Raw genomic sequence first — 19,584 nt, 5'->3', positions numbered from 1 at the left:
TGTATAGTGGTTCATATAACAGGGTTGTGCAACAATCATCACAATAAATTTTAGAATACATTTTTCCCTCTAGATGAAAGCCTTGTACCCATTAGCAGTCATTGTTCATTCCCCAAATCTCCTGCAATCCTGCCAGTCTCAGACAACCACCAGTATATTCAATATTTCAATGGTTTCTTAGATTTACCATTAAGAGAACAAGTAAAAAAAGAAAAACAGATACATTTAACTTCATCAAAATTAAAATATTTTGAGCTGAAAAATATCATCAAGAAAGTGAATATACAACCTAAACAATGAGATAAAAGTATTTGCAAATTGTATATTTTATAAGGTATTTTTATTAAAAATATATAAAAAGTCTTACAGATCAATAATAATATAATAAATAACCCAGTTTAAGAATGGACAAAGGATCTGATATGACTCTGCAATTCAACTCCTAGAAATATATCAAAGAGAAATAAAAGCATGCATCCATGCAAAAACTTGTACACAATTTTTCATAGCAGCATTATTAATCATAGCCAATAAATAGAAATAACTCAAATGTCTGCCAACTGATAAATGGATAAGTACAATATGGTATATTCATACAGTGAAATACTGCACAGCAATAAAAAGGAATGAAGTAAAGGTAAAGGGGCCTAAATGGAAATATTGCTTCCACACTTCAAAGTGGACTTGATTGAAGTTGCAAGTTTTAGACAAGGGTGTAAAAGATAAAACAATAATATTTTCAGAAGAAAACATAAAAGTAAATATTCTGACCTTATCATTTTATCTCTTACATTCAGGTATGTGATCCATTTGAGTTGATTTTTGCGTATGATTTGGAGTCCAACTTCATTTTTTCACATGTGTATATCCCTTCTTTCCAGTGCCATTTGTTGGGAAATTTTTCTCTTTTAGTCATTTCTTTTTATGCACAGTTTGTATTCAATGCGAATCAATTCCCCAACATGGGAAGTTACTATGAATCAAAGCATAAATACACAAACACAATTTACAATCCAAAATAGATGTATAATATTCAGGTATGAAACAAAATGGAATGTTCATTCACAGTTTAGCTTGACGTGTATTGGATATGGTTGTTCTGGTATAGGTTCCTAAAGATGGGGGAAAATGACTGGTTATCAAGACTGCTGTGGCCACAATAGATAATTGGGACATCTAAGCTTCAGTGTATGATCATGTGAACCAAAGACCTTAGAGTGCCTATTAAAAATAAAAGCTTTCTGTGCATCGAGGCAGTTGTGAAAAGATTTACTTTCCAGAATCAAGCCCACTTTAAGTTTAGAACAAGGTTCTAACTATCTCAAAATATTGACTAACAGAAAGCATTCCAAATGTGACAATTCTGATTGAGAGGTAAGAAAAAATATTTACAGAAAGAGTATAGAAGTTTTTCTGACTTTAATATAAGTAAGCTTCCAGTCTTTGCTTTCTAAACACTCGATTTACAATTTTGGCTCCTGTCCACATTTTGCCTTTTTAATTACAAGATTTGTAAATTTTACCTTCAAAATATATCACTTTTTAAATTGTAAAAAATATTCAACAGAGGTACCTGAGTGGCTCAGTATGTTAAGTAAGCATCTGTCTTCAGCTCAGGTCATGATCTCAGAGTTCTGGGGTCAAGCCCTGCATTGGACTCCCTACTTAGCAATGAGTCTGCTTTTACCTCTTCCTCTGCCCCTTCCCCCCAACTCATACTCTCTCTCTTCCTCTCACATAAATGAATGAATGAATGAATGAATGAATGAATGAATAAATAAATAAATAAATAAAAATTTTTAAAAAGTATTTAACATAGGCAGAAATTAAAATTATTTTGAAATTAGTTGAGGTCTATATACTTCTACTTTTTGGGATTCTTTTAGCTAAATGAACCTGGCATCTTGTTAAATAGGAACAGATGATATGTATATAAGTGAAATTTATTCATTATTCTTCAATCTGGGATAGATTCCAATCCATCATTGTCCTGGAACATGTCAATTACTATATAAAAAATCAAATGGAATGTCCTATCCAAAGCTTCAGAAGAAAAAGTTCAGTTTACAAGAAACAGTGATAACATGTAAAACTTTACAGTCCATAGGCCTCAAATTAGTACTGCTGAAACAATGCATTAAGGATTTACAGTAAAATCTGGAAGTTCCTTCTAATATACATATAGATGGAATCATGGAAGATTTTTTATTACCTAACTGCTTCATTGCCTTAAAAATTTAATGAACCAAAGGAAAACTGAACCTGTTCACATCCCATCCTTTATATCTAGGTAATGTAAAACTTAGTTCCAATTTCAAGGTAGAGTTTTACATGGCAATATTCTTAAAGACCATTTAAAGAAATTGTCTCTTAACTAAACTTGGATGTCACTTCCATCTTGTACAGGAAATTCCAGTAGATTTAATAGACATTCACTGTCTAGTCAAACCCTTCACATGTTCTTCAAACCAATCAAATATGGGTTCCTCAACATTTTCTGTGTCAATAAAATATAGAATTAGCAGATTCAGTGAAGACCTGTATTTTTTCCTTGTCATACTGGATGGCTAGGCTCTGGATTGGGTTTAGAAGATGGAAAGTATAGATATGTCTTGGCCTGAGTCTCTAAACAGTAGAGATGCAAAAGGGAAAATGAGATCACGAAGATACTGGCTGTTGACTGCAGAGCACCACCAGTTGCTGTGGTGGTGGTAGATTAGTATTAACTAGATTTGGGGCAATTGAGATATTCTGGGAGTAGTTGCTTGAATTTGTTACAACAGTTCTTGCTTTGAATAAGTCTGCATGGGTAGGAGCAGTACCAGAAGTAGCAGCCCCAGTCTGAGCCTGGCCACCATTCATCTGCCCAAGTTTGCTCCCTTTGTGTTTGTGTTCAGCAGGTCTTACTGGATGTGGGGTGTTTGGAGAACTGCTGGCTGGTTGGCAGGAACAGGCAAAGTGGGCAAAAAAATACCCCTTTTTTCTATTAAATCTTTGCACTCTTGTCAGAAATCAGTTAATCACATATGGTAATGGTTAGTTTCTAGATTCTCAATTTGATTCCATTGATCTATATGTTTGCCTTTATACCACTGTCTTAATGCTGCTTTGTCATAAGTTTTGAAATTGGGAGCTCTGAGTCCTCCAACTTTATTCTTCTTTTCTAAGATAACTTTGGCTATTCTAAGTCCCTTTAGTTTTTACATGAACTTAAGGATTGTGTTAAATATGCAGAGCAATTGCAGGGTGGGGAGTTATGGGGTAAATGGGATGTGACTGCTAATGTGTATGGTGTTATTTTGGGGGTGATTTAAATATCCTAAAATTGTGGTGATTGTTTCACAACTCTGTGAATTTCCAAAATATATTGAATTGTACACTTTGAGTGGATGAATTTTATGGTATATGAATTATATCTCAATAAACTGTTTAATGAAAGAAAAAATAAGTCTAGTTATAAAATTTGGAATTTGGTCATATATAACAAATGTGAAATAGTACGGAAGTCAAATATTAAATCCAAAACTCACTGCAACATTCTAGTTCAATATGAAATCTAATAGTGTTCCAACTCAATGTGAAGGTCCTAAACTGGCTGTAATCAGTGCTTGTAACCAAAAAGCATAATAACACAATTGAGAAATGGCATTAGAGCACATGACATGATTTCTAAGAGGTTAAGTTTAATATTCAGACAGCTGTTATGTCTATATTGGACAAATTTTATGCTTAAATGCTGTGCCTTGCTTTTAGTGTCACATTTGTTGGACAGATATAAATCTATTCATAGATTCATTATCAACAGATTCATTCATCTTTGGTACTCATTGAAAACAAACAGGTACTTTCATGCTTATTATAATAAAACAATTCTAGTGGAATTCCAGTTTACTAAAATCAACTCCTTTTATAATTAAAATTTTAATTGAAATATTAAAATGAATTGACAACAAAACCAATAAGCAGAGTTATTAAGTTAAAAAGATAATGCTTTGAAAATCTGTATCATTGAGGGATGCTTGGGTGGCTCAGTGTTTAAGCATCTGCCTTTGGCTCAGGGCATGATCCCGGAGTCCCTGAATCAAGTCCTACATCGGGCTCTTTGCATGGAGCCTGCTTCTGTGCCTGTGTCTCTACCTCTCACTCTCTCTGTCATGAATAAATAAATAAAATCTTTAAAAAATAAAATAAAATTTATATAAGTGAAATTATGTGTTGTATATATAAGGATATACATGCCACATGTTTGTCAGTCTCATCTAGTCCAAATTTTATGCAAGAAGGCTGAATTATTCCACAGATTAGCCCATTGATCCCCACCTGTCCCTACTTGCCTAAAATGGTAGGTGGTCAATATCATAGTTTCTAGTTTGGCTGGACACTTACATAGTCCTTCTCAATTCCAGCACAGTTCCTTTGCTTGGGTTTACCTGGCTGTACTCAAGTGGGGCAGAGTCCCACTTCTCTCTAGTCAAGCAAGAAAAAGAATGATATCCATTTAGTACTACTTGAGAAATAACATGGCTCAAATTGGCATTAGATTTTCCATTTATATTAGAAACCCAGACAGCTGCCCTGAGCCTTGGGAGCAATGTCAGTGCCTTTAACAGAGGAATCATTTTTAGAGTGTGAACATACTACTATAGGTATTCCACAAGATAAACCAAGAGGTTACATTGGCAAGTCTTCTAATAGTTATGTATTTCTTTTATGTATACTATGAAAAATAATTAGCACAAGCCTGTATTTTAATAAGTATTATATTTTTAGGATGAGTAATAAAATAGAATTATTAGTAATTCTTTTACTTGGAATGCCCATCTCTCCTCTCTTCTTTTTACCTCCTTAGTAAAGCCTTTTCTGACCTCCCCACTTTTAGAAAGTGTTAGTTGCATCTTATTCTAATTCCTGTACTATTTTGTATATCTCACATCTCAGAGTACGTTATAATTTTTGTAGGGACACCTATCTCTCTAGTAGATTGTGATTTCCTCAGAAAACAAAGCCAAATATTTGTATCCTCAGTGCCTAATGCAGTGTCTGGGCCCTGACAAGTGTTCAATGAATATTTGTGAAATAAATGAGTGGGAATTATAGCTGTGGTCATAATAATTACATTCTACTAGCACTGATTTGGTAGCTATTTCACAGTTGGATGTAAGATGATACTGTGTCTTAAGAAGAATTGAAAATTTAATACTGCAAAACAGGAAAGCAAAAATAAGTCATTCTCTAATTAATTATATTAGCAAAAATTTTTATATGGAGTTTTTTTGGCAAGGGATTTCCAAACTAAGATTCAAAAGCAGAAACACTTGATAAAGTAAAAATTAAAAGAACTGAAATATAATGAAAGGAGCATTAGCTCTGAAATCAAACTCATATGAGTTTGAATTCTGTCTCAACAGTTACTAGCTACACCATTTGTAAAACGATCACCAAAAATAACTCACATAAAGCCTAAATAATTCCTGACACATAGTAAGCTTCCAATAAATAGTAGCTGTTATTACTAATTTAATATATAGAAAAACAGGGACTGTTTTACTTATAATCATCAAATAGTGACTCTATGAAGGTCTGACCCAAGAGAAAAATATAAAGTCCAGTTCCTCTTATTTTCTCTCTCTGATTCTCACTCCACTCTCTCTCATGATAGCCTTGGGGTTATTACCTGTCCAGCTTATGCCAAGAACCAATCTAAAGCACAGCTGTTCTCTCTCCCTGAAGTTTTTGGTATTGATCTTCCCTACATAATAAAATAAATCATTTTATTATTCACAGTTTTCTGGTGGCAAGGAGATAATTGTTAATAATTAAAAAGCTTTTTCATTCTGTTTCTACTGGTTTAGACTAAATCACAATACCGTCAAGCCAAGAAAGTAATTAAGTAGAGGAGGTGACAATGAATCAGTGTACCTTGTTGGAGAATTACAGGTCAAAAGTTAAAATAGGAGACTTGATTTCTTTTTTCAACTTTGCTAATAACTTACATAGAAATGTTAGTTGAGTTGTTTTATTGCTCTAGGACTTAACTTCCTAACTTGTAGATGATAAGTTCTATGCTGAGACAACTGGCTCATATTTTGGAAAGAAAATAAAGCTGTATCCCTACTCATTCTTTACAAATATAAAGTCCAGAGGACTGCAAAAATACTTAACTATAAAAAGTGAAACTATATAATTTCTAGAGAGGTGTGTTAGTGGTTGTGTTTATAATTTTGGAATGGGTAAGTTCTTCTAAAAGAAAACAAAAACACAGCCAAGAAGTCATAAATAAAAAGTGATACAACTACATAAAAATTTAAATCCTCTTTTGGAAAAACAAGCTTCTATTAAAAACTTTTTAAAAGATGAAAGAAAAATCGTACAGAAAAATAAAAGTTATGGACAAATAAATCACAGAAAAAATACAAATCATTATCAAACATATAAAGATTCAACTTCTTCATAATTAGACACACAAATCAAAAGGAAATATTTTAACTTATATATCTTGTAAAAACTAATGCATTTTAAAATATTAAATGCTGGCCAAGGTAAAGGAAGTAGGCATGCTTCTTTGTTGGTGAGTGTAAAGTGGTGCTGCTCTCTAGTGCTAATTCTTGCTGTTTCTGAAGCACTTTTGTTCCAATCCTTCTCAGAGATACCTCTCTTACAGTATTCCTACTATCTGATTTGGCATCCTACAGACACATTTTAATCTGGGACACCATGTACAAATAGATACACTAGTCTTGCTAACCCATCACCTCCTCTGCCTTGAGAAAAATTCAAAGTCTCTGTCAGTATGGCTCTTTTCCTCTCTTCTGCTCTTTGGGATCCCTTTCTCTCTGATCAACAAGTTCCACAAATTTCAAGAACCTAGATGGTAAAACTCTCAAAGCATAGCCATAGCAACTGACTGAGAAGAAGAAACACAAAGGTTTGGTTAAGTTCTTAAAATGGAAACAATACGAATGAATATATAAAAAAAACTATCTTACTACAGTTTTTATTTATTTATTTTTAAGTTTATTTATTTAACTAATCTTTACACTCTACATGGTGCTTAAACTCATAATAGTGAAATCAAGAATCACATGCTCTTCTGAGTGAACCAGCCAGGTGCACCCTGCCACAGTTATTTTAAAGATAAATTCAAAATGGCTAAATATAATAGGCTACTGTTTTTTATGGACAAAAGTTATCTTAAACAAAATAATGTTTCTGGTTTCAAGAGCTACACAAATAATATTTTTCACAGAAAAAAATCACACCTCATGAACTACAATAGCATGTATTTCATTACTTTAAAAAAATCTCCAGTGTGGCCCTTTTCCAGGAGAAATTAAGTGCTGAATGGCAATTCATCTCACAATAAAATTAGAAGTGAATTAGAACATGAAAAGAAAAGGAGACAGAAGCAATAATTCTATTTTCTCTTTGAGTCAGCAATGAATCCATATGTGAAATAGTCTAAGCAACTTAGAGTCCAACAAACTATTTGGTGGGCATATTTTTAAAAAGTGTCTTATGTGCATTTGGAAACACAACCTTGAAACCAAGGGAAGAAGTTCCAAAGATATATTTAGCTTATTGGAAATATTTCACTGATGCCAAGTGATGTTGAGCATTTTTTCATGTTTCTGTTGGCCATTTGTATGTCTTCTTTGGAGAAATGTCTATTCATGTCTTCTGCTCATTTCTTGACTGGATTATTTGGGTTTCTTGGGGTGTTCAGTTTGATAAGTTTTTTATAGATCTTGGATACTAATGAAAATATATAAGTGTAGATTTATACTATTGTCATTAAAATGTGTAAGAACTGAACATGTTCATTTGCTTGAATGGATTACTCATTTGGCAGAAAATATAATTTTCCAGGTTTAGATAAATGGGAAATGAATGAAGCATGTAGCTGCTGCTTAACAAATTGATCATAGACTGACTTCATAAAAAGAGGATAGGAAAGAACAAACAAAAAGAATGATTCCTTGAAAAAGAAGTAGGGTAAGTAAGAAGTAAGGTAAGTGTTTTCCATCATGTTCTTAGAATTTAAGAACACAGAGATGTGTATAAATTATTCCTAAAAAATGACTCTTAAGATATAATTTCTTAATGAATCTTTTTCAGGGGGTCTTTTGTCTTTTCCTTTCTGAACTCTGTCTTTGCTGTATACTCGGGAATGTTTTCAGACTTAATATCTTTGCTGTACCACTGTTTGTTTATATATCCCCTTTATGGAATATGCAGTTAGCTATAACAATAGCATAGATTGCCAAAACAAAATATGAGTTTTGCTACTTCATCAGAATATTTGTATGTACAATTTGGAGATTGACAAAAACTAGGTTTAATTTTATGTTATATAAATATGTTATATATACTTTATATAAGTTTAAATATGTTTAGATACACTTTATATAAGTTTAAATATGTTTAGATATATATTTCAAGTAAGTTATAATAAAATAAAAGAATTTGAAGGGTGATATGTTGCTTTTAAAATAATCTGATATGTAAGGCTCTAGGTAAGTGGATGAAAGCCAAAAACAAAAAGTGGGGGAGAAATCCTTAGCATGATACAGAATTAAGACAATCTAGCATTTAACTTTAGCCTCTGGCTAAGATGGTATCAGTTTACTAAATCAAATATTTTTATTAGTTGCCACTATTTTCTCAGTGAGGGGTGATTGTTTCTAATTAACCCTCCTCGATGAACAGTTGGACTACACCAGAAAACTGATTTATCTTTTCGTGAAAATAGGCTGTAATCTCATATGTGCAGTATGTGGCATTCATCAATTTTTTAATTTCTTTTTTAATGAATTCTTTTTATAAAGGAAACCAACAATAGTGAGCTTTCTAAGGAGATAGAAAAAGCCTGAAGCATTGAAGTAAATTAAAATATTAAAAGCAAAAATATAATTGTTTTAAAGTAAAGATGCCATTGTCTTAGTGTACCATAATATTCACACAACTTATATAAGTGTTCCAATCTACATTTTAGTAGTTTATTAGACATGGAGTAATATATATCCTTCTATAAGATAAGGCTGGTGGTAAAATATTAGAAAAAATATTTTAAAACTTTTATATTTTATGCAAAAAACACAAGTTAAGTTTAATAAATATTTAGTAAATTTAAAGGAACTAGAAGTCTTTATAATGTAAGTGAGAAACTTTGAAACTCTTTTCAAGTATATGAGGATACCTAGTAGAAGTTGAAGATTTTCAAATAACTTTTAGCCAACAGAAAATTTTTCCAGTAAAATTACAGATGAACTAAAAGTTATTCCAGAGTGTCAGCTAAGTGCTGTAATCAATCCAAGCAATGTCTCAGATCAATCCTCAACAAAACTCAAAAATAAGTGCATTGATATATTTAGCTCACTGTAGATTTATCATTTATTTCTCCAATTGAAAATATCAGCCAACAATATATTTAAAACACAAAATTTTAATTATATGCTAGAAATCTTACATCATTATTTGCTGCAATACTAGGTAGTTTTCTGATTTTTCTCATTTTTTGTAAGTATAATAGAAACAATAATGGTAATGGATGGGGTCAAAATTAAAGATAATTTAATAGGACAAAGGAAATATGTTATACTAATCAGTATTTTTGAGAACCCGTTGCATGTAAAGCAGTGTATATAGAAATATTTTTAATTAAGTATTATTACATCATTTTAAATTATAAAGAAACAGAACATTTGAAAATCTCTTTTTTCTTAATTGCTTAGAATCCCTTTTCTCAAAAACACATGGTTTTAATATTTTCTTTTGGATTCTCTGTGTCAGTTTACTTATTTATTTATTTATTTTAATAAATTTATTTTTCATTGGTGTTCAATTTCTCAACATATAGAATAACACCCAGTGCTCATCCCGTCAAGTGCCCCCCTTAGGGCCCGCCACCCAGTCGCCCACACCCCCCCACCCACCTCCCCTTCCACCGCCCCTAGTTCATTTCCCAGAGTTAGGAGTCTTTCATCTTCTGTCCCCCTTTCTGATATTTCCCCCTCATTTTTTCTCCTTTCCCCTTTATTCCCATTCACTATTTTTTATATTCCCCAAATGAATGAGACCATATAATGTTTGTCCTTCTCCGATTGACTTATTTACTCAGCATAATACCCTCCAGTTCCATCCACGTCGAAGCAAATGGTGGGTATTTGTCGTTTCTAATGGCTGAGTAATATTCCATTGTATACATAAACCACATTTTCTTTATCCATTCATCTTTCGATGGACACCGAGGCTCCTTCCACAGTTTGGCTGTTGTGGACATTGCTGCTATAAACATCGGGGAGGAGGTGTCCTGGCATTTCATTGCATCTGTATCTTTGGGGTAAATCCCCAGCAGTGCAAATGCTGGGTCATAAGGCAAATCTATTTTTAACTCTTTGAGGAACTTCCACACAGTTTTCCAGAGTGGCTGCACCAGTTCACATTCCCACCAACAGTGTAAGAGGGTTCCCTTTTCTCCACATCCTCTCCAACATTTGTGGTTTTCTGCCTTGTTAATTTTCCCGATTCTCACTGGTGTGAGATGGTATCTCATTGTGATTTTGATTTGTATTTCCCTGATGGCAAGTGATGCAGAGCATTTCCTCATGTGCTTGTTGGCCATGTCTATGTCTTCCTCTGTGAGATTTCTCTTCATGTCTTTTGCCCATTTCATGATTGGATTGTTTGTTTCCTTGGTGTTGAGTTTAATAAGTTCTTTATAGATAAAGGGGGAAAGACTATCCACTGGAAGAAAGACAGTCTCTTCAATAAATGGTGCTGGGAAAATTGGACATCCACATGAAGAAGAATGAAACTAGACCACTCTCTTTCACCATACACAAAGATAAACTCAAAATGGATGAACGATCTAAATGTGAGACAAGCTTCCATCAAAATCCTAGAGGAGAACACAGGCAACACCCTTTTTGAACTTGGCCACAGTAACTTCTTGCAAGATACATCCACGAAGGCACAAGAAACAAAAGCAAAATGAACTATTGGGACTTCATCAAGATAAGAAGCTTTTGCACAGCAAAGGATACAGTCAACAAAACTAAAAGACAAGCTGCAGAATGGGAGAAGATATTCGCAAATGACGCATCAGATAAAGGGCTAGTTTCCAAGATCTACAAAGCAAGGTATTCTAAGAAAGGGCTTCTGGACTAGGATCTTTCATAATTATCCTCAAGTATATTATTTGCCAATCTCCACCCCCACTTCTATGACCTTTCAGTCTTGAGAACTAACTTTGGAAGGCAGATGGAAGCCTCTTTTAGGGTAGAAGTCCACCTAAGGATGTGTTAAACTATGGTGAAGCTAAGGAGGCACTCTCCTTAGGCATAGAATATAAGGAGAACCCAAAAGTCAGAAATGAAGACAAATATTTAATGCACTATTTTAAATATCTAAATTAATGTAAAAAAAAAAAGTCCATGATGGGGCAGCCCGTGTGGTTCAGTGGTTTAGTGCCGCGATCAGCCCAGGGCTTGATCCTGGAGACCCAGGATCAAGTCCCACATCAGGCTCCCTGCATGGAACCTGCTTCTCCTTCTGCCTCTCTCTCTCTCTGTCTCTCATGGATAAATATAAAAAATCTTTTTAAAAAAGTCCATGATGAACAAAATATCAAAAATTAAAAACAAAGAAAAGAAAGAACAACAGAATCCTACCCTGCGCTTGCATGACTCACCTCAATCGCCTCATTCTAATCTGAGTATTTGGTACATCCTTAAATTGAGTGCCTTAATTGTCTGGTCTTAGTCCAGGCTCTGGGTCCAAACCACTTTTTAAAAAAGATTGTATTTATTTAATCATCAGAGACACAGAGAAAGAGGCAGAGACATAGGTAGAGGGAGAAGCAGGTTCCCCACCTGGAGCCCAGTTCAGGATTGATCTCAGGACCCCGGATCATGGCCTAAGCCAAAGGCAGACACTCAACCACTGAGCCACCCAGGCATCCTGTAAAGACTTTTTAATTTTTTTTTGTATGGCACCTTCCTGAGATCCTTCACTAAATGCCACCTTTGCATTCAAAACCCATTGTATCAGCACTTTTCCTCTGGATAGACCTTTGCTATCACAAACTTCACTCAAGGTCCCAATCTTGGTGCATACCAAGTGGGATAGCTGTGTTTATCCGATGTCAGCGCCTTCAGGCTCTTCTGTTCCCAGTTTTCTTTCGCTCTCCACATGCAGGAGATGCGCCGTTTTGGTACCCTCCTCCTGCCAGGACCACAAAACTGTTTTGGTGGGAAGTTCCCAGGACCAGAGAAACAGCCCCAGTCTCTTTACTTTCTGAGTGAATGTTCCCTTCAGTTCACTTCCATCTTCCTGCCCAGAAAGAATGTAAAGACTAGACTAGACTGGGGAGACTCAACCTGGTCTCAAAAACACTTTCTTCCCTAGAAATGAGTAAAAGTGGAGGTTTGGGAGATTGTGAAGAAAGCAACTGCAGTGACTTTCACTTGTCATTACAACGTAAAAGGAAAAAAAAGTCATGACAGCTCTGGCCTTCCCACCGGTATTAGCTTGAACATTTTACATCAGGTCCCAGTGCTCCTCCACCACACAAGCAGTCTGAAAAGCCAGTATTAAGTGGGCTCCTGGCAAGTCCGTGGGCCACGCCCCCTGTGCAGATTAGCTTCCCTTATTGGTCTGACAGCCTGTCACTCAAATCTGGCTCCCACTCCTTCTAACCATTCACGTAGTTTGGTTGCGTCTTGGTGTGTTTAATGTTGCCAATAACGAGGGTTTTTTTTAATTAATTAATTTTATTTATTTAGTTAGTTATTTAGTTAGTTAGTTAGTTATAGCCGGGTACAGGTCGTGCTGCAGTTAGTTCATTGAAAACTCAGTTGCTTTCTGAGCACTTGGACCGGGAATGCTTTCGGCTTTTTTTCTGCCGATTGTTAAGATCTCCTACAGAGAGCTGCAACAATGCCCAAAAGAAAGGTAAGTGAAATGGGAAGATAGAAGGGGGATTAGCGACTGAAATACATATTTCCTAATTAACAGAGAGGTTTTTTTTAAAAAAGTATTTTGGCTTCTAGTTAGATTTTGTGATGTACTGAATAGAAGGAGAAGGAAGGGCAAGAAAGATCAGTGTTAAGATTTAGGATGGTCTTGCATGCAACTAGTAGTTCACTTTCGGCTTGTTTTGTTTCAGGGAAATAATCGTTTAAGAGGTGTCTCCATGCTGAATTATAAACAGCCATAGCGCTGTACTGTCGCTTCCTACCCCATACCCCTTCCTCCGTTTGCCCTATTGGAGAACACTTCTCTCAACCACACTTCTCCGCACCAGTTTCTTCCTCAGCCTCGGGTTTTTCCCTGGGAACCGTCCCATTTAGGGTAACTTAAGCCATGGCTTTCTCCTGTATTTGCCTTTGTTCTTCCCGTTTTCTTTTTTCTTTTCCCCCCCTTCCTTCCTCTACTTCTTGTCCTGCCAGATAGCTATGCAATGTTAATCCTGTGCCATTAGGCGGCGCAGACTTCAAACTGTCCTGGAGAAGGGTTCACCTCTTGCAGAATCTTGCAGAAGATTCATCCCTGCAATTAGCAAGTTTAGGGCTAAGACATCTGGGGTTCTCCAAACTCTGCAAAGGTGGAGAGACTGCAAGAGAATTGAGTATGATAAACTATTGCTAATGTGGGGGTAGCATGGATTTGTTCACTTTTAGACATGCAGAATTGATCTGAGCTATTCCAGGGCTATGTGTATTCTGTGAGCCCTCAACTTCAAAATTTGTGACTCCTGTCTTAGGAGATAAATTCATGCCTGGTGTTTGTTTGAATGCTTGTTTGTTGTGGATTTTTTTGAGGGGGAGGATCCCTTAGAAGTGAAATCAATTCTGTTTCTTTGCTTGACAAAATTGTAAAACACTCTGCTGATGTAAAGATTTGTGACTGTTTTGATTTTATTCCTATTTATCCATCTACCATACCTATTTCTAGAACATAGTAATAAGACAGAAATTCCCCTGTGCTCTGGGGCCATGTAATAGCTTGATAATTTCCAGGCTGAAGGGCTGCTCAGATACAGAAAGCAATGATTTTTAATAACTATCCCCTTTCCTTAGATTCCCACCCGCTGAGCTTTTTTGCTTGTGCAATAGGTCATGCTATTTTACCGAGCTGACAGTAAACGTCTAGCAAGTAGTAGCAGGAAGTTTTAAAATCCGTGCCCGGCTCCTCAGAATAACGCATTGATGTTGCAGAGGTTCCTTCCAAAAAATGAGAGAGAGAGAGAGAGAGAGAGAGAGAGAGAGAGAGAGAGAGAGAGAAGCATTGAAGCATTGTTGGGGTTGTAGTTCTTGTACTAAAAACTTGGAAAGAATAGTACGGTCAGTGGAGAGCGTCCCATAAGTACAACTGCATATAAAACATAAGGCAAGGGCAGCCTGGATGGCTCAGCGGTTTAGCGCCACCTTCAGCCCAGGGCATGATCCTGGAGACCTGGGATCGAGTCCCACGTCGGGCTCCTTGCATGGAGCCTGCTTCTTCCTCTGCCTGTGTCTCTGCCTCTCTCTCTCTCTCTCTCTCTCGAATAAATAAATAAAATCTAAAAAGAAAAACAACAACATAAGGCAAAACAGGAGAATTGCATGAAGCTCCGCCTTCATTCTGCCAGCCCCCATGCTTGCTAATTGATTGATTGACTGATTGATTGATTGATTGATTGCCTTTAACACTGGCTACAGAAGGTGGATTTTAAAATTTAAAAGGTTTGTTTGTAGGAGATATAATTCACACAAAAGGATGGAATCAACTATCAGTTATGTAAACTTATGTCTTGAGAATGTATTCGCATCTTGGTGCATATTTGCACATTAGTGCACAGCAAACAGTATGTGGCATGCTACTAGGAAATAACATGTGGCTATTTGAGCTAGAATCCAGGAAAAAAATCACAAGTGGTTATGTTAAAACTATAATTCATGTACAATATTTTCTGATCTATGGGGTTATATCGATGATCTTATTCCTGTGTGGTTTTCTTGTCTGTATAGGCTGCCAGTGAAGGTGATATGAGGCAGGAGGTGAGTATTTCTTAATTTTAGAATCTAACTGAAAAAATTCACTTCCTTTATGAATTTGAGAAACATAAGCAGCTAAAAAATAGACGCCGGTTTGTATGGTATGCCAGTGAGTTCTCTCAGAAGTATAGCAGGTATTGAAAATTCCAAACTTTGAATTTAGGACCTTATGCTTCAGATTTGGAGAGAGCTTCTTCTTTTTAAGCAAAAACAAACAAAAAAATTGCTTTGTCACTTTGCAAGAAGGGGCTATATCTTTACTTCCTTGTTATTATCCATTGGGTTCATTTAGCTTAGCAATTGAAGTTTAATTTGGAATTTTTTTTTCCTTACCTATATAAAGCATCCAGGGGAGGGAAAATATAAATTTATATTTCTACTATATTTTTTACTCAAGTTCACAACTTCTTCTTTAAAAGCAATGTTCAGGTAGTGTTACACCAAATATTTTCACAATATAAATAATTCTAGGTTTGCATGTCCATAATTCTATTAACTAATTATTATTATTTTCTTTTACTTATAGCCAAGGAGAAGATCAGCCAGACTCTCAGCTGTAAGTGGTCTTTAAAAAAAAAAAAGCTTCCAATGTATTGTAAAATATAAATTTAAAATTCAGGGAATCCTGAACAATACTAGTAACTTAATACAAGATTTATTTTGGATGTCTTAGTAAAAAACTTTCACACCAAGGAATTTTTTTTCCCTAGTGCTCAGTCTTAACTATACCCATTTATTTAAATTAAGAAGTTGGATTTCTTATTAGTGATCTTTTTTCAATTATGATCCCCCCCCATAACTTGTGTTTTTTGATGCAGATGCCTGTGCCTGTTACATCAGAGGTGAAGCCCAAAAGAGCAACTCCAAAGGTAAATATTCAACATGTAATGTTGAGAGAAATTTACTTCAGAAATGTTTATTTTGGGAGAAAGGAATGCAGCTGATCATTTTGACTTTATTTTCTGTTAAGTTAGTAATATATTACATTATACCATATGGTACATGTAAGGTCTTTGAGTAAGGAATATTTGTTCATGTTCTGTGATTGTCCACGCATTTGGCATTTTCATTAGGAAGAAACCAAACAAAAATTTAGTTGGTTAGACATGTAAAATGTACATACCTTTGACATCATATAGTCACAACACCAATATTCCTGTGAAAACTAAAGATGTAAACTGTAGTAACCAAAGTGTTAAGAGTAGTAACTAACATTTTATAATACTTTACAGTTTGTAAAGTGTTTTCATATATATTATTTTTAAATGAAAGCAATTGATTTCATATAGAATTCTATACTCTGATGTTGTGACTAACAACATTAGAAATAGAAATAGCCTCAATATTAAGTTCACTTTCCCCTATATACTTATAAATATTTATAAATTATGTGTAAGTATGTGAAAGTATAATACAGTTAATTTTCAAATTGCTTTACTGAAGTATGATTAATATTTTAAAGGTTGGTTAAATTCCTAAAATCCTAAAAGATTAAAGCTAGGAGGAACATTAAAATCATTGTATCCCACCATTTTGTGAATAGAGAAACTGTAAATTTTTTTTATTGGAGTTTGATTTGCCAATGTATAGCATAACACCCAGTGCTCATCTGGTCAAGGGCCCCCCTCAGTGCCTGTCACCCAGTCACTCCAACCTCCCGCCCACCTCCCTTTCCACTACCCTTTGTTCATTTCCAGAGTTAGGAATCTCTCATGTTCTGTCATCTTCACTGATATTTCCCACTCATTTTCTCTCCTTTCCACTTTATTCCCTTTCACTATTTTTATATTCCCCAAATGAATGAGACCATATAATGTTTGTCCTTCTCCGACTGACTTATTTCACTCAGCATAATACCCTCCAGTTCTATCCATGTTGAAGCAAATGGTAGGTATTTGTCATTTCTAATGGCTGAGTAATATTCCATTGTATACATAGACCACATCTTCTTTATGCATTCATCTTTCAATGGACACCGAGGCTCCTTCCACACAGTTTGGCTATTGTGGACATTGCTGCTAGAAACATTGGGGTGTAGGTGTTCTGGCATGTGTATCTTTGGAGTAAATCCCCAGCAGTGCAATTCCTGGGTCATAGGGCAGATCTATTTTTAACTCTTTGAGGAACCTCCACACAGTTTTCCAGAGTGGCTGCACCAGTTCCCATTCCCACCAACAGTGCAAGAGGGTTCCCCTTTCTCCACATCCTCCCCAACATTAGTTGTTTCCTGTCTTGTTAATTTTCACCATTCTCACTGGTGTGAAGTGGTATCTCATTGTGGTTTTGATTTGTATTTCCCTGATGGCCAGTGTGCTTGTTGGCCATGTCTATGTCTTCTTTGGTGAAATTTCTGTTCTGGTCTTTTGCCCATTTCATGATTGGATTGTTTGCTTCTTTGCTGTTGAGTTTAATCAGTTCTTTATAGATCTTCAATACTAGCCTTGTAAATTATAGTCGTATTTATAAAATACTTTGAATTTCTTGATTAAAAAACACTGCCTAAACTAGGACAAGTGGTTTTAGCAATAGTAAGTGACAACAGAAGAGAAAGGTTTAATTTTTTTCTCTTTTTCACATTTCAAGGTCACTCTTTTATAAAATTAGGTACACAATTTATACAATATTAAGGTAGGGCACCTGGGTGGCTCAGTCAGTTAAGTGTCTGCCTTCGGCTCAGATCATAATGTCAGGGTCCTGGGATCTAGCCCAACATGGGGCTCTCTGCTCAGGGGGGAATCTGCTTCTCCCTCTTCGTCTGTCCCTTCCCCTTGCTTATGCTCTCTCTTTCAAATAAATAAAATCTTTTTTAAAAAAAGAGGTAGTTAACACTTTATTTCTTTTAAAAATAGAAAACAATGCTACACTAAAAAAAAAAAAAAACCACTATATAATAATGGGCTTTAGGGGCATCTGGGTGGCTCAGTGGTTGAGCATCTGCCTTGGGCTCAGGTCATAATAGTGAGGTCCTGCAATCAAGTCCTGATCCAGGCTTCCTACAGGGAGCCTGCTTCTCCCTCTCCCTCTGCCTATATCTCTGTGTCACTCTGTGTGTTTCTAATAAATAAATAAATAAATAAATAAATAAATAAATAAATAAAATGTTTAAAAAATAAAAAAGTGCTTTAAAATGCATTATCCTACTTGGCTCTCAGTTTGTCATGTGTCAAAATAGTAATAATATATCTATATTGTATTTTATAGTTCTAAAACAATTTCATATATGTTTTATCATTTGCTTTTTATAACGTCCCTATGAGGTAGGTGTTATTACACCTTTTTACATATAAAAACATGCACAAAGAGATTTATATTTTTTCTTAAGATCACATCAAGTAAGTAGTAGATCTGTTATTTAAACACAGATTTTCTGGCCCTTAATTCAGTACTCCTTACACACATAGGCAAAGAGCTTTCTTGGTCATGATTCAAGTCATTTCAAAGTTGTAGAAGCATATATTGAGTCACCTCTGTCTCAGGTCATCTCTTTCAAATATATCTAAAGTAATGCTCTTGCTAATATAGTATTTCTCTTAGTGATTACCACTGGAGACTTTGCTATCCACAAAACCCTGTTGCTAATTATTAGACATGACAGATAAAGTGATCCCCTCCAGCCAAAAAGAGTTAATTTATCAAAGTCTAATCCGATGCAAATAGCTCTGAGTGGCCACTGGTCAGTATTGTAACTTGTTGCTTCTCATCTAAAATTAAATTTATTTGATTTATATCAGAAGAACATTATTCATTTTTTTAGATTTTATTTATTTATTCATGAGAAACAGAGAGGGGAGAGAGAGAGGCAGAGACATAGGCAGAGGGAGAAGCAGGCTCCATGCAGGGAGCCCGATGTGGGACTCGATCCCAGGTCTCCAGGATCACGCCCTGGGCTGAAGGCAGCACTAAACTACTGAGCCACCAGGCTGCCCACATTACTTATTTTTTTAAAAAAGTTTATTTATCTGAGAGAGAGAGAGAGAGAGAGAGCATGAGCAGAGCAGAGGAGAAGCAGAAAGGGAGGAGCAAAGGGGGAAAGAGAGGAACATGCAGACTCTCTGCTGAGTGCAGAGCCCGATGTGAGGCTCCATCTCAGGACCTTGAGATCATGACATGAGGCAAAACCAAGAATCCCTTGCTTAATTTGCTTAATCAACTGAGCCACCCAGGTTTCCCAGAACATTATTCATTTTTAATTCTGTGCTTTAGGTTTATAATGAAACCAAGGGAATCAAGTGATATTTTTGTTGATATTAAGTTTGTATGGATATTTTAAAGCTTTTTGTAAATCATTACAGCAGCTTGTAAAATAACTTGGGACATTTAATTAACAAATCAGTTAACTTGTAGTTGTATATTTGTTTTTATTATTCTATGTTGCTGGACAGAAAATGAAGACAAAAAATGATATGATGGAAAAAAACACAGATACAGCTGAAAACAAACAAGAAGTTATTGAAGGAGAATGTGATGCTAAAAATGGGGAAACCAAAATTATGGAGGTATTTTATAATATTAACAGATTTGTCCATTTGAAAGTTTAATGATGGGTGTT

General features: G+C 35.3%; 1 protein-coding gene across 1 annotated transcript in view; it reads left to right on the top strand.

Annotated features, from left to right (window-relative positions):
- Positions 1-12,697: 12,697 nt before the first annotated feature.
- The window catches only part of HMGN5 (high mobility group nucleosome binding domain 5), a 29,736-nt gene continuing 22,849 nt past the window's right edge, over positions 12,698-19,584 (top strand). The window contains exons 1-5 of the mRNA XM_072745023.1: positions 12,698-12,951; positions 15,009-15,038; positions 15,562-15,591; positions 15,854-15,904; positions 19,418-19,531. Of these exons, the coding sequence (XP_072601124.1) occupies positions 12,937-12,951; positions 15,009-15,038; positions 15,562-15,591; positions 15,854-15,904; positions 19,418-19,531 (240 nt within the window). The 5' untranslated portion in view covers positions 12,698-12,936. The remainder of the gene's footprint in view (positions 12,952-15,008; positions 15,039-15,561; positions 15,592-15,853; positions 15,905-19,417; positions 19,532-19,584) is intronic.

The sequence above is a fragment of the Vulpes vulpes genome, chromosome X (genome assembly GCF_048418805.1).
Source record: "Vulpes vulpes isolate BD-2025 chromosome X, VulVul3, whole genome shotgun sequence".
In the NCBI taxonomy this organism is placed as follows: Eukaryota; Metazoa; Chordata; class Mammalia; order Carnivora; family Canidae; genus Vulpes; species Vulpes vulpes.
This window is presented reverse-complemented; position numbering and strand designations above follow the sequence as displayed.